At 44.2% G+C, this 16088-nt stretch overlaps 1 protein-coding gene across 9 annotated transcripts in view; it reads left to right on the top strand.

Annotated features, from left to right (window-relative positions):
* The first annotated feature begins 6544 nt into the window (after window positions 1-6544).
* KIF16B (kinesin family member 16B) overlaps window positions 6545-16088 on the top strand; it is a 180399-nt gene continuing 170855 nt past the window's right edge. For 3 of the 9 annotated variants that reach the window (XR_008313368.1, XM_053284540.1, XM_053284542.1), the window contains exon 1: window positions 6679-7046. Coding sequence is in view for 7 of the 9 variants with exons in the window: in XM_053284540.1 (XP_053140515.1) it covers window positions 7000-7046 (47 nt within the window). In the remaining 2 variants the exon portion in view is untranslated. Of the gene's footprint in view, window positions 6607-6677; window positions 7047-16088 lie in introns of those variants that run through there. The other 6 variants (XM_053284534.1, XM_053284536.1, XM_053284537.1 and 3 more) reach the window with 4 other exon arrangements.

A 16088-nucleotide genomic window follows, 5' to 3' on the forward strand; every position in this document is an offset into this window, starting at 1 on the left:
GTTATTTGTTCTTCTAAAATCTGTCAGGTTATTCCACCAGAAAGAGGCAATTGCACTTTATGCTCCATTACCTTGCACTTGATAGGAAAAGAAGAGTCATTGCAACAGTATGTAGAACACTTGTGTAGAACTATTTACAGGGCAATGCACTGCACATGCTGGCTCTACTGGTATTTAATGTAATTAATGTTCTCCTCAGTGGAAAGCTGACTGAAAAAATATTGTTTTCTGCTATTATTCTACTGGCTAGAAGTGTGAGAAGGGATAGAACTAAAGTGTAGGTACAGAACAAAAATATCCTAAGCAAAGATAATTTTTTAAAATGCCTATAAGTGATTGCTGATCAAACAAGAGTGAACCTGAGTTAGAAATGAAGAATCAACATCCCGGTGCTACACATCAAAAGAGATGTAAACATCCACATGCAGCCCACAGATGATAATGCTGAGAGAACAGGTCAGCTGATGAACTGATCTTCAGTTTCCTTCCCCAAAGAGTTCAGGAGGTTCAAAGGAAAGGATAACTTTGGAGAGGAACTAATCTGCAACTGTGATAAGATGACATGGTCTTCAAAGCTTTTGCTGAATAAGAGTGTCTTGCTGATTTCTCATGAACCAGAGATCAATCTTCTTAGAAAGATGGCAGTTCTGCTGTCGGGAGAAAATTGAGAAAAACATGCTCAAGCTGCTTGCTCAGAATGGTGCTTTCTGTGATCCATGACAACTGTAGGAAGCCCTGTCAACTAGGCTGAGGGATCAACTTTGACATCTTTATTCATCAGGTGTAAAAATCCTGCACACAGGCTGTTCCTTATGTTAACACCCACTAGGCTCTCTGCTCAGAAGAAAATATCAAAACCAGGTGGGGGGGGGGGAGAAGCATTTTACGCCCACCCAACACAACCATTTTAACATGCATTTACTGAATACTGGTTGAATGGAGACCCCCTCGTTATTATACACCAATAATGAACAGCACTGAAAAAGTTGCTTCACTTTTAGTTCCAAAATGGTCTTCTCCAAACTGCAGACTTGCTCTAAAGTATTTCTCTGACCCTTTCATTAGATGTAGGGTGACACCTACCCAAACTCTGATGGATATCACATACCAGAGGCAGGAGAGAGATTCCCAGTATCTGAATATCTCCTATCATTAGTTCATATTGATGGAACATTAACCCATCATTCTGGACTATTAGTAAATCATTAATCTAACAAAGAATGCCCTCCCAACATCCATAACATTTATCTGATTTAAGCTGTTGAACTGCCAGGGCTTTCCTCAACCTTTAAACGCCAAGGCCCTAAAACAAGACCTTTCACCACCCCTGCCTCCTACATCCTAGAACATTTATCATTTTCCTCCTCCCTTCTTTTTTTTAACCTTCATTCATCATCTACTGCATTCTGCAACATAATTTCCTCTTTTCCCATCATGTGATAGAGACACTAAACACTGCCTTTTTTCTTGGAAATATCTGGCTATGCAGCAGAACTCCCCCTTGCCCTCCTCCATCTTTTATGATCAAACACAAGACCAACATTCTTCAGATTCCTGTCCGGAGGTATCATCTGCTTCATGTGTGTGGATTCTGATAGCATGCACCAGTTCGTAAATCCTTTCTAATATCCCCTAGCTATTGTGGTAAGCATAGCTTTATTGGACAATGAATTTATCGCTTATATTTCAATCATGCAGGAAAATATAAAACTATCCAGTATGAAAATATAGCTAATGATATATTTTGACATCTGTAACAAATGATGGAATTATTATTTGTTTAAAGGCAGGTTTTCTCATTGACTCCCAGAATTATGGTCAATACAATAAGAAACGCAGAAGCAGGCAATCTCCACTTCCATCTTCCAGCTGGAAGGCCACCTAATGACCCAGCTGAGAAATGATGACTAGCAAGCCAGAGGCTGCCTGTTCAAATCCCGGCTGGTATGTTCCCCAGACTATGGGGAACACCTATATCGAGCAGCAGCGATATAGGAAGATGCTAAAATGCACGGGAGATGGCAATGGTAAACCCCTCCTGTATTCTACCAAAGACAACCACAGGGCTCTGTGATCACCAGGAATCAACACCGACTTGACAGCACACTTGACTTTAAAGTGACTGTCACCAGGAAAGAGCTCATGGCTCTCTTAACTGCAAGCCTGCAGTTTGCATGCACTAATGCTACACTCTCCAGAATGCTACACTCTGTCACTCATATTTGATGACTGAGTGGACAGCAAGAATTCCAGTCGCCAAATATTATTTTTACAGTGCTGGACACTGCAGGAACAGAACACACAAAGTTGGCTCATGCTTTGTTTCTCCAAACAGTGAAGAACAGTAAGTATAAATGCCCTATGTTGTATAGCCACATTCAGAATATTTTGCACAATATTTTGGTTACTTCGACCTGAAATGGATAGCCTAGAACTCAGGAAGACACAGAGAAGTGACATACAGCTGGGTCCTAAGCATATTTACTCAGAAGTAAGTCCCATTTTGTTCAATGAACTTATTTCCAAGTAAGTATGCATAGGATTCCAGCCTAAGATTATCAAAGCCTTGGAGCACCTTCTTATAAGGAAAGTCTAATGAAGTTGAAGCTGCTTAGTGGGGTTTGTTTGTTTTTAAGACTAAGGATAGAACATGACAGAGGTTTATAAAATTATACATGGCTATATTATTTATTTATTTATTATTATTATTATTATTACTACTACTACTATAAATATTTCTATACTGATTTTCAATAAAAGAGTTGTCAAAGTGGTTCACACTGAAAAGAAATAAAATGATTCCCTGTCCCAAAAGGGAGAGAGAGAGAGAGAGAGAGAGAGAGAGATATTATTCTCCCAGCTTCATAATAGGAAAATTTGGAACATCCTCTGAAGTTGATTTATTTAACATACTTGTATACTGCCCAATAAGTCTCTAGGTGGTTTACAGCAATTTAAAAAACCCAAGAAAACAGTTAAAACATATAAAAGTTCAAATTAAAATAACTAAACCATAAAAACTGCTAAATAGCTAAAAGGCTTGGCTGAAGAGATGTGCCTTGCTTCAGTTGCTTCCTAAAAGCCAACAGGGATGAGCAGCTCTAATCTCAGCAGGAAGTGTGTTTCACAGCTCTGGGGCAACTACAGAGAAGACTCGCCTTTGAATTGTCACCACATAAGCCGAACCTCCCGTGAAGATCTTAATAAGAGGCGGGGTTCATAATGAAGAAGGCGTTCTCTTAAATACTTTGGGCCAAAGCTGTTAAGGGTTTTATAGGTAATAACCAGTACTTTGTATTTTGCCTGGAAACCAGAATAGTTCTTTTTAAACTGGTGTTATGTGGTCCCTTCAGGTTGTTCCAGAGACCAATCTGGATGCTGCATTCTGTACCAATTGCAGTTTCTGGACTACGTACAAAGGCAGCCCCATGTAGAGTGCATTGCAGTAGTCAAGCCTGGATGTTACCAGCATGTGCACCACTGTCTCAAGGTCTCACTTCCAGGAAAGGGTGCAGTTAGTGAACCGGTTGAAGCTGATAGAAAGCACTCCTGGCAACCACCTCCACCTGAGGTATCAGAGAGAGGGATGGGTCCAGAAGTACTCCCAAACTGCAGACCTGTTCCTTCTGGGAGAATGTAACCCCATCAGAATAGGCAGATCTATTCCATTTCCTGGATTGCAGCTTCCTACAATGAGCACCTCCATCTTGTTTGGATTCAATTTGTTTGTTATCCCTCATCCAGTCCATTTTACTGCCTTGTGGCAGGCATTTAGGGAAGTTATTTATTATTATTTACTACTTTTTAAATACCGCCTTTCTGCTTTTACAAAGGCACCCAAAGCAGTTTACAATATTATGCCATTGCCTGATGAAGCTGACATGGAGAAATAGATTTGAGTGTCACCAGTGTACTGATAACACCCTGCACCAAATCCCCTTATTATCTCTCCCAGTGGTTTCATGTAGATGTTAAAAAGCATTGGATATACAATGGAGACCTGAGGGACATCATACAAAAGTTCTCGCTTCATAGAGCAACAGTCTCCAAGTAACATCTTCGGAAATCTGCCTGAGAGGTATGGGTGGTATTGGAGATCATCCATCATGCTGACCAAGGCAGTATCCACCCCATAACCTGCCCTAAATCCACTTTGCTTCATCTAAGACTACCTGGAGTTGAGAGGCAGTCTTCTCAATCAACCTGGCCAACCAGAGGAGATTGGAGACAGGCCTATAATTCCCTAACTGAGGGATCAAGTGCAGGCTTCTTTAAAAGAGGTCTAATACTTGCCTGCTTTAAACAAGAAGGCATCCTACCTTCTCTCAGAGAAGCATTTATGATCTCAACCAGGCCCTCTCCATCAATTGCCCTGTTTGATAATATAAACCATGTCAGACAAGGGTCAAGAAAAAAGGTGGTAGGACGCACAGTTCAAAACACCTTGTTCACATCCTCAGGAGTCACAGACTGAAACTGATCCAATTTAACCACACAAGAGGCGCTACTGGATATCGCCACAAAGGACTCTGCACCAACAATGGAATCCAGGTCTGTTCGAATATGAGAGATTTTGTACACAAAAAAACTCATTAAAAGCTTCACAGCGGCTGATGGCTCCAAAGCTGGATCAGAAGGGGCCTGTATAAGTCCCCTCACCTCCCTCAACAATTCCATGAACCTGAGGATGCAGTATGTGCAGCAAAGAATTGATTCTTTGCCGCATGTATTGCCAGAGCATAAGTCTTCAATTGTGCTCTGTGCTGCAATCTGTCAGATTCAAGCCGAGTCCTTCTCCATTTGTGCTCTAGTTGTCTACCTAGCCGCTTCAGTTCCCAGTTCTTCTGTATACCACCGACCTAATTTAGAAGCAGGTCAGAGGGGACGCTTAGGAGAGACGGAGTCTATCACCCTAGTAAGCTCATTATTCCAGTTTTCCACGAGGGTGTCAACAGGATCACTGGCATGTATTCTGTAGGACACTGACTGAATACAACAGTATTCTGTAGGACACTGACTGTGGATAACTGCCTGAGACAGCTCCAAAAGCAGGGAGTTCAAACTCCCTGCTGTTTGAAGCTGACTTGTTCCATAATACACCAAGAAGAACATAGCCTTCCCAGTGCATAAGGGAGTGAGTTTAAGCTTCCCACATCTGGAGATGGCTTGCTTCATTATACACCAGGAGTGACAAGTCCTTCCTAGTGCTTTATGGGGTAAACCAATTCCAGGAGTGACACAAGAGAAAGCTGCGAACTGAATAAACATTATGTACTAAGAATGAAGAAGAGGAACATAGCTATAACAAATTCATAAAAATTATGTGGAAGCTTTGCTGTTATGTGCATGGGTTGGAACAATGTGCCTATGTGTGTGTGTGTGTGTGTGTGTGTGTGTGTGTGTAAGTGTGCCTCAGAATGAAAAGTGTTGGGAAACACTGCCCTAAGATGTGGCAAGAGCTACTACTTTAGACAGCCTTTTAGAAGTATTCAACACATTCATGGAAAATAGATCTATCAAAGGCTTTTAGCCATGGCAACTAAATGGAACCTCCATGTCCAGGGGCAGCACATCTGAGTACAAGATGCTGGGGACAAAATAACAGGATGGCTATCATGTCCTGTCCTGTTTGTGAGGTTCCAGTGACATTTGACTCAAAGTTGTGGCAGCAGAAAATGGAATTTTACAGACCTTGATCTCATCTAACAAGATAATTCTTATGTTCTTGTTTTCGTTTTTATTGAGATGAGGATCATTGATAAAAGGCAGGGACATGGGCTTTTATCTAAACCCATGCGTCCTAGAATTCTGAACACTCTGAGGAGCCATAGTTCAAAGTTATAATCCAAACAAGCCAGATGTTTCTGATTCTAAAAAATCAGCCACACTCTATTTATCAAATGAAATATAAATCTCTTTAAATTTTAGAGTAGCGTACAGTTTAAATAGATTAGCTACTTCTTTGTCTTTATCCGTGAAAAGCAGTTTGGATTTGGGGTTGAAGTAAATGCAGGAAACAAGAAGACTACTGATCCCAGAACCCTTTCTCCTGCTCCTACCAGTCTCTTCTCCTCTCACAATTATGTGGGTAACAAAACTATTTTGCCTCCCTCTCCATTACTGTGGGGACGAGAGGAGGCTTTCCTTAGTATTCTCCAGAGAAAGTGATCTTTATAAGAATGCAAAGAGCCACTAGAACACTCTCTTCTCTTCCTTCCCCAGAAAAAAACGATGGCATGACAAAGCTTGGCATATAGGGCTAATGCTACTGTTGCCCTAGAATAGGGGTTGAATCAAACAGAACAGGGGTTGAACTATCAAACCGAAGTCAGCAAAACAGCCGGCTGAGTCGGCTCCGGTTTGCGTGAGCAATCAACCGAGGACAAGGCTCCGAGCTCCCACCCTCGCTACCACCTAGGGATGCGCTCAGCCGCAGCCTCGGACGCTGAGCACACCGCGAGCAAAATTTGCTGACACCCCGTGGTGGCTGATAACAGGGAGGTTTAGTAACCGCTCACGTCATTTGCACGGTTTGCTACGTAGCTGCCACCAGCCTGTGATGGACGAGTCTTTGCAAGCACGACACACCGCTCTCTGTCATGACAGGTACTCCTCCTTGGGCAAAGAGCGCGCTACGCGTTCGGCAGCAATTTGTCCCTCCGCAGCACCCTTACTAGAGCCTAGTGTTTGTTAGTAGGGCTGGTGGAGCAGCAGCAGACAGTAGTAGTGTTGGGAACTGAGCAGGGCGGGCAGGAGTTGAGTAGGGCGGCCAGCCCAAGCAGAGCCGCCGCCAACACCACCATCGCAGCAAGCGCCAGGAGGTGGATCCTAGGGCATGGCGTAGCTCCCCCCCAGGAGGAGAAGATGGGAGGGAGCCTAGGGACGTGACCCGCCCAGCTCGGGGAAAGCGCCCGCCCTCCTTCCTCGCGCTCTCTCGCTCGCCCTCCCTGAGCCAGTGGGAGCCCCCGAGCGAGGGGGGGGGGCACTGCGTGATGCGCCATGGCTTCCGTGAAAGTGGCTGTCCGAGTCAGGCCCATAAACCGCAGGTGAGACAGCCTGAAAGCGGCGGGGGGGGGGGCGGAACACACCTGTACCGATCCCCCCCCCCCGCGCTTCCTCAACTACAGGCATCTTCTTCTCCTTCCTTCCTCCTCCTCCTCTTTCCCTGTCCCTACTTGGCAAGTCTGTGGGTGCTCATCCCTTTTGGAAACACTCGCTCAGGTCGCCCTCCGACTCTGTACCAACAGAAGCGCAGTATCCGGATTATTATTTTTATTATTATTGTAATGGCGAGCGTACGCCAACTCCTGGGTGTGTGCCTTGTTCTTGAAGCACCCCATCAACTTTGCTTCTCTGGCTGGCAGAGTCCCTCGATTCCTGGCTCCACACTGCAGATCAAAACAACTGCGCTAGTGTGAAACCTGGCAGTGACCTGGACAGGTGCAAAGGAGGACGGGGCTCCTGCCGCTCTCACTGTTGCGTGGCAGAGCGAACTTGATCAGGTGCGCGCATATTTGTTCATTCAGCTCTGTATGACAAAGGTGCGTCTGTTATAGCTTTCTCTTCTACAGAAGTAATCAAGGCACAGGAGCTCTGCAGTTCTTTGTAGCTGGTCACGCTATAAACAAGGCTGCAACATGGGAATAGATCACACTGTATACAGTGGGACTTACTGTGTGTAGGATGACATTGCACAGGTTTTAATCCCAGAAATTAGACTTCTTGAGCACTGTATAGTTGTACAGCACATTGATAAATCATACTTGTGGTTTTCAGATGTAAAACTATTTTCTACTCTTCCAGGGAGTGTACTGTTATTTCAAAAGATAGATACTTTATTTACGGTCAATGGCCAAAACAGCAAAAGTATATGTCCTCAAACAAACAAACAAAAACAAACAAACAAACCCTTCAGTAGTGCATGACGGCTGTGAGCTCGGTGAAAGTAGTTTATGATGCTTTTTCTTTGCTCACCTTGAACTTTCATAGAGACTGAATACTGATGACTGCTAGTCTGCCGTATGGTGGCTGCTTGTTGACACTCTACAGGCTGATGGAGACTCTGTGAGGGAGCCAGTTGACCAGTGCATGTAGTGAAGTGAGCTTTCTCACACCTCCATGACTCTGCACTATCAGTTGGTTCCAGGAGTGTCATAACATTAATAGTATGGTCAGATACTAAAGGTGAGTGTATCTCATGCTCAATTGTAGCCTTCCCATGATGAAGCTAGAGGTGATTACCACAGAGTAAATAATGGTCTGTGATTGATTAAGTGCCGTCAAGTCGGTGTCAACTCTTAGTGACCACGTAGATAGATTCTCTCCAGGATGACCTGTCTTCAACTTGGCCTTTAAAGTATCTCAGTGGTGCATTCACTGCTGCTGTAATTACAAGTGAAATTACTGGAAACTTGCATATAGGTTATCCCCTGCTCAGCTGGGGTGAATGAGAATTTCCTCCAGGAGACCAAACAAACCAGCTCTCTATATAGCTGCCTATTGAGGGCTCTTGTTCCCACGCCATTCCACTTCACTTCACTCACAGAAAAGGGGAAACAAATAGCCTGATAGGCAGTCTCCCTGACTGATTTCAGTTTAAGCCAATTGATATCACAGTTCTGGAGACAATGGGTGGGACTGGTTCTCTTCCTTCTTCTTTCCTCTAAGCTGAGAAAAATGTCTAATACCCCATCTAGAACAAAGTCCCCAGCCCTACATTATGAAGTCTGCATGCTGCTGACTCTTTTCTTCTGTGAAGGGCTATGGGGGCAGTGGTGGAAACCAGCCTCAAATGCTGCCTCTAGAATGGAGCTCTTCTTACTTCTCGGCCTTGTTTAGTGGGAAGTTTTGGTTGCAGTGTGAAAAAAAGACCACAGAATTAAGCTGAGCCAGCCAGAAGAAAAGACAGCGCCTGAAGGAAAAGGTGCCATCTGGTGAAAGAAGACCTGAGATTGGAGCCACCTCTGCCAGATTACCCAGAAGGGAGCTGTGTCTTGGGCAGGGCTCAGTTCTAAGCACAATGTGCCAGCTGGCTGGCCTGAAAGAGGGACAAAAAGAGGATGCAAGTCCTGCCAGCCCTGGTGTGCTTGCCCAGCTGGACAAATGCAGGAGAGCTGCCTTCTTCGTTTCTCTTCCTAAGGACAGCAAGAAGACATTGGCAGGGCTGGCTATGTTTTCTTTCTCTCTCTCTCCCTTTCTGACAAAATGCAAGCCCATGCTCAGTCTCCACAGTGATGTTATGGAGGCTTTCATCTGGTCCAGTTTCTCTTGTTCCCTCCCAGACTTGACCGAAGTCTGGGAAGGAGAAAGGGAGCCGTCTCGGCTCTGCACTGGAGAAGGAGCTCAGCACTAATGGCAGCCACTGTCCCCTCTAAGGTGTGCGCACATTAATGCGCTCACTAGTTTTTGGATGTCCACTCAGTTAATTTTAGATTGCGCTCAGGTTGAATCAGAAAGGCCCCATTCTGAATGCAGGTGTACACACACTGCCTTCATACTGCCACCCAGAACAAAACTCATTCTGCACAGAGGTGAAAAGAATTAGAGGGACCGCTGATGGCAGCTGCTCCTGGCTTCCCAATTCTCCTAGGAAGAGGGAGGATTGTAGCTCCCTCACTGTATTCTGGGAGGAGACGGAAGTAATGTGGGCTTGAGGTTTAGGTGAGTGGTTCAGGATGAGGGTCTGCCCCATTCCTGCTTATTTGCAAGCCTCCATTCCTCTTGGCTAACTTTAGATTCAAATTGATAAGAGCGTTGTTTCTCTCCATCTCATGCTTCTCAGAATTTCTTCTTCTGTGTCACTTGTTTTTACCTTTGCTCTCTCATACTTCATGTAAATGATTGGTTAGCTGTTAAGCCAGTTAGGGAGTTTTGACAGAGCTTCCCTTGGGCATAGGTGATCTCAGGTGTTAATCCTTGCAATTTATCTGTGCACTTGATCCCTGCCATTATAGAAGTCTTGCTGTTTTTGCAATAGAGGAGTAAAAATCTCTTGCTAAGTTGGAGTAAGGATGTGGATTAAGGTTTCCTGCCCCTGGTATGGTACTGGATTGTCTGAGGGGTTAAAAACACAACTAATTCTGCACTACCAAGCTTTTCACAAACTGAAGGCAGATGAAGTTGTGCTGTTGCGGCTAAGCAGGTTTGATCCTATAAGCTTCAGCACTTGCTTAGAAGACTGCTGACTGGGACCAAATGTGTTGAGTCATTCTGAGCTCCTCAAAGGAAGAAATAAGTGACAAATAAAAACACAAATCCTGCTTGCCAGAAGCATAGTGAGACCAGCCCTGTAACGCATCCTTCTGATAATGCAGTCCCATGTACAGGACATCCCATTGTGCCGTGTCTACAAAAGTCAGTGGAGAATGGAAGGAAAAGGTATTACTGGAATCACAAGTAACAATCAGTGCACCAGGTTACCTGATGCACTAGAATTATCCACAAGATGCTTACAAAGGAGTGCCATCATGCTTTCAACACACGATAGAAATCCGATTTGCCAAAAGCGAGGTGCCATTGGTTATGCAATGTGTTCTTTTTGGATAATGCAGCTTTGCATAATACTACTTAGGATTTATATAGTATTTCTGAGTGTTCAGAGCATTTCATGTATGCTACCTTCTTGTAATTGCATGTATTACATGTATGGTGTACATCTCATGTGTACTATCTTCTTGTATTTGCTCTATAAGCACTAGTGTAGGGGACTTGCTGGCGGCCCAGAGACAGGCTGCCACCAACCCCCTGCCACTGCTGCCCGTGCTTGCCAGCCATTCCCCTTGCACCCAGCATCAGATGCATGTTGATGCAGGGGGCATGGCTGGCACTGGGAAGGGGGGACACGCACCCTCTTGCCCGCTCCTAGCCAGTGCTTCGTTTGCCAGCTGGGTGCTTTCTTTCTCTCCCTTGCTAATAGCGAGGGAGAGAAAGGAAGCGCCCCACCAGCGAATGAAGTGCCCCCTGGGAAGGACTGAAGGGCCATGTTTCTGCTTCTGATGCAGATGCAGGGGGCATGGCCAGCTCTGGGAAAAAGGGACATGCGGCCCCTCGCCCTCTCCCAGCCAGCACTTCATTTGCCAGCTGGGTGCTTTCTTTCTCTCCCTCACTCAGAGCAAAGGAGAAAAAGAAAGCCACCCACTGGTGAGCAAAGTGCTGGTTGGGAGTGGGGGACGGGCCGTGCCTTGTGCTCCCAGCCGGCAATCACTTGGTTCACTGGCTGGTTGACCCCAGTGGCCCAGCGACATTTGTCATCCCAGTCCCCCTTGTCCAATGATGGCTACATCACTTTCTGGAAGATAGATGAATATTATTGTCCCCTTGTTGCAGATAGGGGCTGAGGCTGAAAGAGAACGTGTTCAAAGCCTGCAGTTTGAACCAGGGACTCCGGTTCACAGATCAGTTAGCCACTGTGCTGTACTGGTACCCCACTGTGCGGGAGTAAAAAGTCACTGTGCAGGGAAGAAGAAAAGAATTAATTGAAGTCAAGCTTGTGAGGTACTGAAGATATCTACAGAAAGCTTCCAGTACGATGTTCAGACTCAGGCAGTAGCTCTTAGTCTTATCGTAGGGATTATTGAGAATCTGATGTGAGCATGTCTGTCCCACAGTTGTTTGCAGGATGACTCCTTAGATTATCTGGACTTCCTTGCCACTTGCAATAGTCTGAAATGTTATGCATTCAGAAATTTGTATTATTCTGTGGAAGCAGACTGGGTAAGATGATTTAGTGTTCTGATGGAGACCAGGTATAGATATGGTGGCTGGTTTGTTTTTTAAAGTATGTGCACAAGTTTGAGTTGCCAGTGGCTGGCAGTTTTGACTGGTCTTACAGCTCTCCTGTCCTTTGCAAAGATGTGGGTTTTCTGGGGGGGAAATGAATTTGGACATATTACTGTGCAAATTTCTGTATTTGCACAAAATCTGCATGTTTTCTTTTAAAAATTTCTATGCAAAAATTCTATACAGAATTCTTTCCTGATGCCCTAAATAGACTGTGATCTGATCTGGCATGTTGTATTAGGGATGTGCATGGAACTGGCAGGGGCTGGTTCGATGGCGGGGGTGGGATTACTTTAAGGGTGCACTTACTCCTCCCTCTGCTTTCCCCTCACTGGCACTCGCTGGAAAACCGGTTGGGCGCGTGCACATTGTGCTCACGCCAACATGCACAAGCTGCTTCCGGTCTAAAGAGCAGACGGGGTGGCAGGGAGGTACGCTGCCACTCTGCCGGACCAGTTTTCCAGTGAGCACTGGTGGGGGGAAAGCGGAGGGAGGGGTAAGTGCACCCTCCCTGCCCTTAAAGTTATCACACCCCGCTGTCGAACTCTTAGAATCGGACAGTGTTCAAACCTGTTCGGAAGCCCTTGAAAGGGCCCCCGAACAGGTTCGTGCACATCCCTATGTTGTATGTCTTATTTTTACAGTACAACAACAATAAAACCACCATATTAATTTCCCACATTGTATCTCAAAGGTTTTTCAAGTAGCCAAGTGGTTGAACTTAAAAATTTGATGTGTGGGGCTGGGAATAAATAAAAACACTTCATGTTGTTTAGTCGTTACACTGAAACAAGTTCAAAGCTTTGAGTGGAAAGACTTTTTTATTGGAATACTCAGTCAATAAAAACATGTGCCCTCTCACACACTTCTTAGGGATAATCACCTGAAAAACATTACAGTAATTACAACTTTGAAATTGTTGCACTTGCCTAAATATTTCATTGGCATCCATAGGAACATCGGTAGCTGCCATATACTGAGTCAGACCATTGGTCTATCTAGGTCAGTATTGTTTTCACAGACTGGCAGCGACTTCTCCGAGGTTGCAGGCTGGAATTTCTCTCAGCCCTATCTTGAAGAAGCCAGGGAGGGAACTTGAAACCATCTGCTCTTCCCAGAGCGGCTCCATCCCTGGGGGGAATATCTTACAGTGTTCACACTTCTAGTCTCCATTCATTGTTACTAGTGAATTTTATGAAGCAATGCTGGACATCTGGACTTGCATTGCATGTGTGCAACAGTGTATGTTCCAGACTACTGCTGCACTATCTCTTGGGGGGGCTGATTTTTCCCAATCTTCCCTTCCCTCTAAAGCCCACTTTGCATCACCAAAATATGTCCCTGAGCGTCATGCCTGCACAGTTGCACATGTGCAATGCTAGTCTAGATGTCAGCCAATGAAATTTTAGAAATGGAAACTTTTCTTTGGAAAATTTTCTGTTTTGGAAAATCTTCCACTGAAAAGTTTCCACCTGGTATCTCTTGGTTTCTTGTAGCTTGAAATAGGTTTCACCAGCTGCTGAAGTTGAGGAATACCCCAAAACATAGTATTATGCTTCTATATATATTTAGTGGAAATATTTCTATGCAGGCAGGAGGTTTAGATACCTGCCTTTTAATGTAAAAGCTGAGCAATTCGGATTCTCATAAGAAGTAACTGGATTTTCTAGTGTAATTCAGGATTGTATGCTGCTACTCCTCATTCTGAGATCCAGACAAATATTTTAAATGGCTGATTTTTCATATAAATTGTGAAGTGGTGTTTGTTTATCTCCCTCAACCTCATAGCAAAGCATTTAAAGATAGAAAATCCCTTGATGATAAACTGCATATCAGTGCAAATAACTGATACTTTGAACTTTATTTCAGCATTGCTGTTAATAGTGCTAGTGTGTACAGATGAATCCCGGTATCTGTGGGGGTTCTGTTATCTCCTACAAATGCAGATAATAGAACCGTGGATACCTAGTCAATGGGACTTGGGAGTGGGCGTAGGTTTCTAGGGGCTCCGTACAAGGCAAAAAGGGCCAAGGAAGGGCAAAAAAGTATCCATGTGGGTCTCCACAAGGGTGTCCAGCAATGCCCCCTCCCCCCATCTTAAATCCAGCATTTTCTCGCAAAAAATCAGTTTTTATTGTTTTTTAAACAAATGTGCCACAAAACGGCTTTTTTCCTCTAAATGGTGGATGGAAATGACCTCGGAAGTCATTTCCGGCCACCCTGAACCCGTGGACATATGACATTAATATTTTATGAACCTCTTATTTTATGTATGCCAAGGCTGGGTGTCAATTACCTGTCTGCGGATATGCAAAACCTTGGATTTTGGATCTGAGAATGGTGAGGTTTGCTTGTATTTACAATCCTTTTCTCTTGTTGCACGATAGTTTTGTTAGAACCATAAATGTGTTTGGATGCAGAATCTTACTGAAATGCACACTGCTGAACAAAATACTGAATGAAGAACTTGGAACAGTATGCTATGGTTAATGGAACTAGGCTGGATTATGTGTACTTGGCTGTGTTTTCATTATGCTATTTAGCTGTGCTTGCATTTTAAAAACACACACCACAAAGTTGGTTTGTTTATGTAACTTATTACATACAGTGCCATGGAAGTTTCTGCTGATTGATTAGATTATTGGGGGGGGGGGGCATTGCTGGATGCCAGGAGAACTGTGGAACACAGTAGGGCACTTTATTTGGCCTATTTTAACATTTTTTAGGTGATTTTCCTGCATTTTTATTTTGAAGTCTGGGAATCTGACCCCTGCAGTCCTATAAGCTTCAATGACTCATTATCCACTATTTTGTTTCCCATGGTAATCTGCGGGAATGGAACCCCCATGGATAATGAGGTCCGCAACCTGTAAACATGCTTAATGTGCATAGAATGATGTGCACATATATATACAGGGCTCATGATAGACCATGATCTTTATGGCCCATAAATAGAATAACTTAATCCATTTATTAAAATATTTATACTCTGCTCTTCAGACCCCAAAGGGACCCCTGCTGGGGAATATATTTGGTTTAAAACATTGTAAATAAAGAATGCAGTGTTACAGGCTTTATTTAAAACATCTTGAAAATGTTTAAAAGTTCTTGAAAACGCAGTGATTTTTGACAGCTACTGCTCTGTTTCTTCTGTTCTTGTAGAAGAACGGAACAACAACAAAAAAACCATTGTTGAAGCAGAACATAGTCAAGGCATAGCTGCGCACAGGAAAGCCTAATTAGGCTAATATTAGATGCAAGGGTAACTCAAGTTGCATTCCCTCTCAATGACCATAAAGCTGCTTTGGGACTGATCTTGTGACCTCTAAAAGCACGTGCTCCTTGGTAAATGCTGACTCACAAACAGAAGGAAAAAAAGAGAAGGGGCTGCACTAAGGGAACTGAGAGCCAAGTAAGGAGGCAGCATTACCACGGTAAATGGAAGAGAGATTTCTTTGCCCGTGAAGAGGCAGTACACCAAGATGCATTGGAACACATTGCATTACCCCCAGTACATTTTCTACTTTGAACTTCGTTTTGAGACTTTGCCTCCTTTTTGGCTTCCAGACTTTAAACTCAAGTATACTACTACTACAACAAATATTTATATACTGCTTTTCAACAAAAGTCCCCAACGTGGTTTAAAGCAAGGTTGTGCCATCAGGTTGGTGTCGACTCCTGGCGATCACAGATCTATGTGTTTTTCTTTGGTAGAATATAGGAAGGGTTTACCATTGCCTCCTTCTACACAGTATGAGATTATGTGTTTCTGTGTCTTCCTATATTGCTGCTGCCCGATATAGGTGTTTCCCATAGTCTGGGAAACATACTGGCGGGGATTCGAACCACTGACCTCGTGCTTCCTAGGCAAGTTACTTTCCTGCTGCACCATTAGGTGGCATGAATAAATAAATAAGATGGCTCCGTGTCCCCAAAGGGCTAACAGTCTTAACAAGGAAACATAGGAAAGACACCAGCAACTGCCATTGGAGGGATTCTGTACTGGGGATGGATAGGGCCAGTTGCTCTCCCCCTACTAAATAAAGAGAATCACCACTTTAAAAGGTGCCTCTTTTGCTCAGTTAGTCACGGACTTAGACTTTTGCTCCTCCTTTTAAAAAGACCCTGTCCCTCAGTCCCCTAACATCTACTACATAAAAGGGCTGGGAGAGATCATCAGGAGATCTGGTACAGGATGCTATCAGTATTTTGATGATGCCCAAATCTATTTCTCCATGTAACAGTCATCGGGGAATGGCATAACCTCCCTAAATGCCTGCCTGGAGGTGGTAATGGGCTGGATGAGGAAT

The sequence above is a fragment of the Hemicordylus capensis genome, chromosome 1 (genome assembly GCF_027244095.1).
Source record: "Hemicordylus capensis ecotype Gifberg chromosome 1, rHemCap1.1.pri, whole genome shotgun sequence".
Classification (NCBI taxonomy): Eukaryota; Metazoa; Chordata; class Lepidosauria; order Squamata; family Cordylidae; genus Hemicordylus; species Hemicordylus capensis.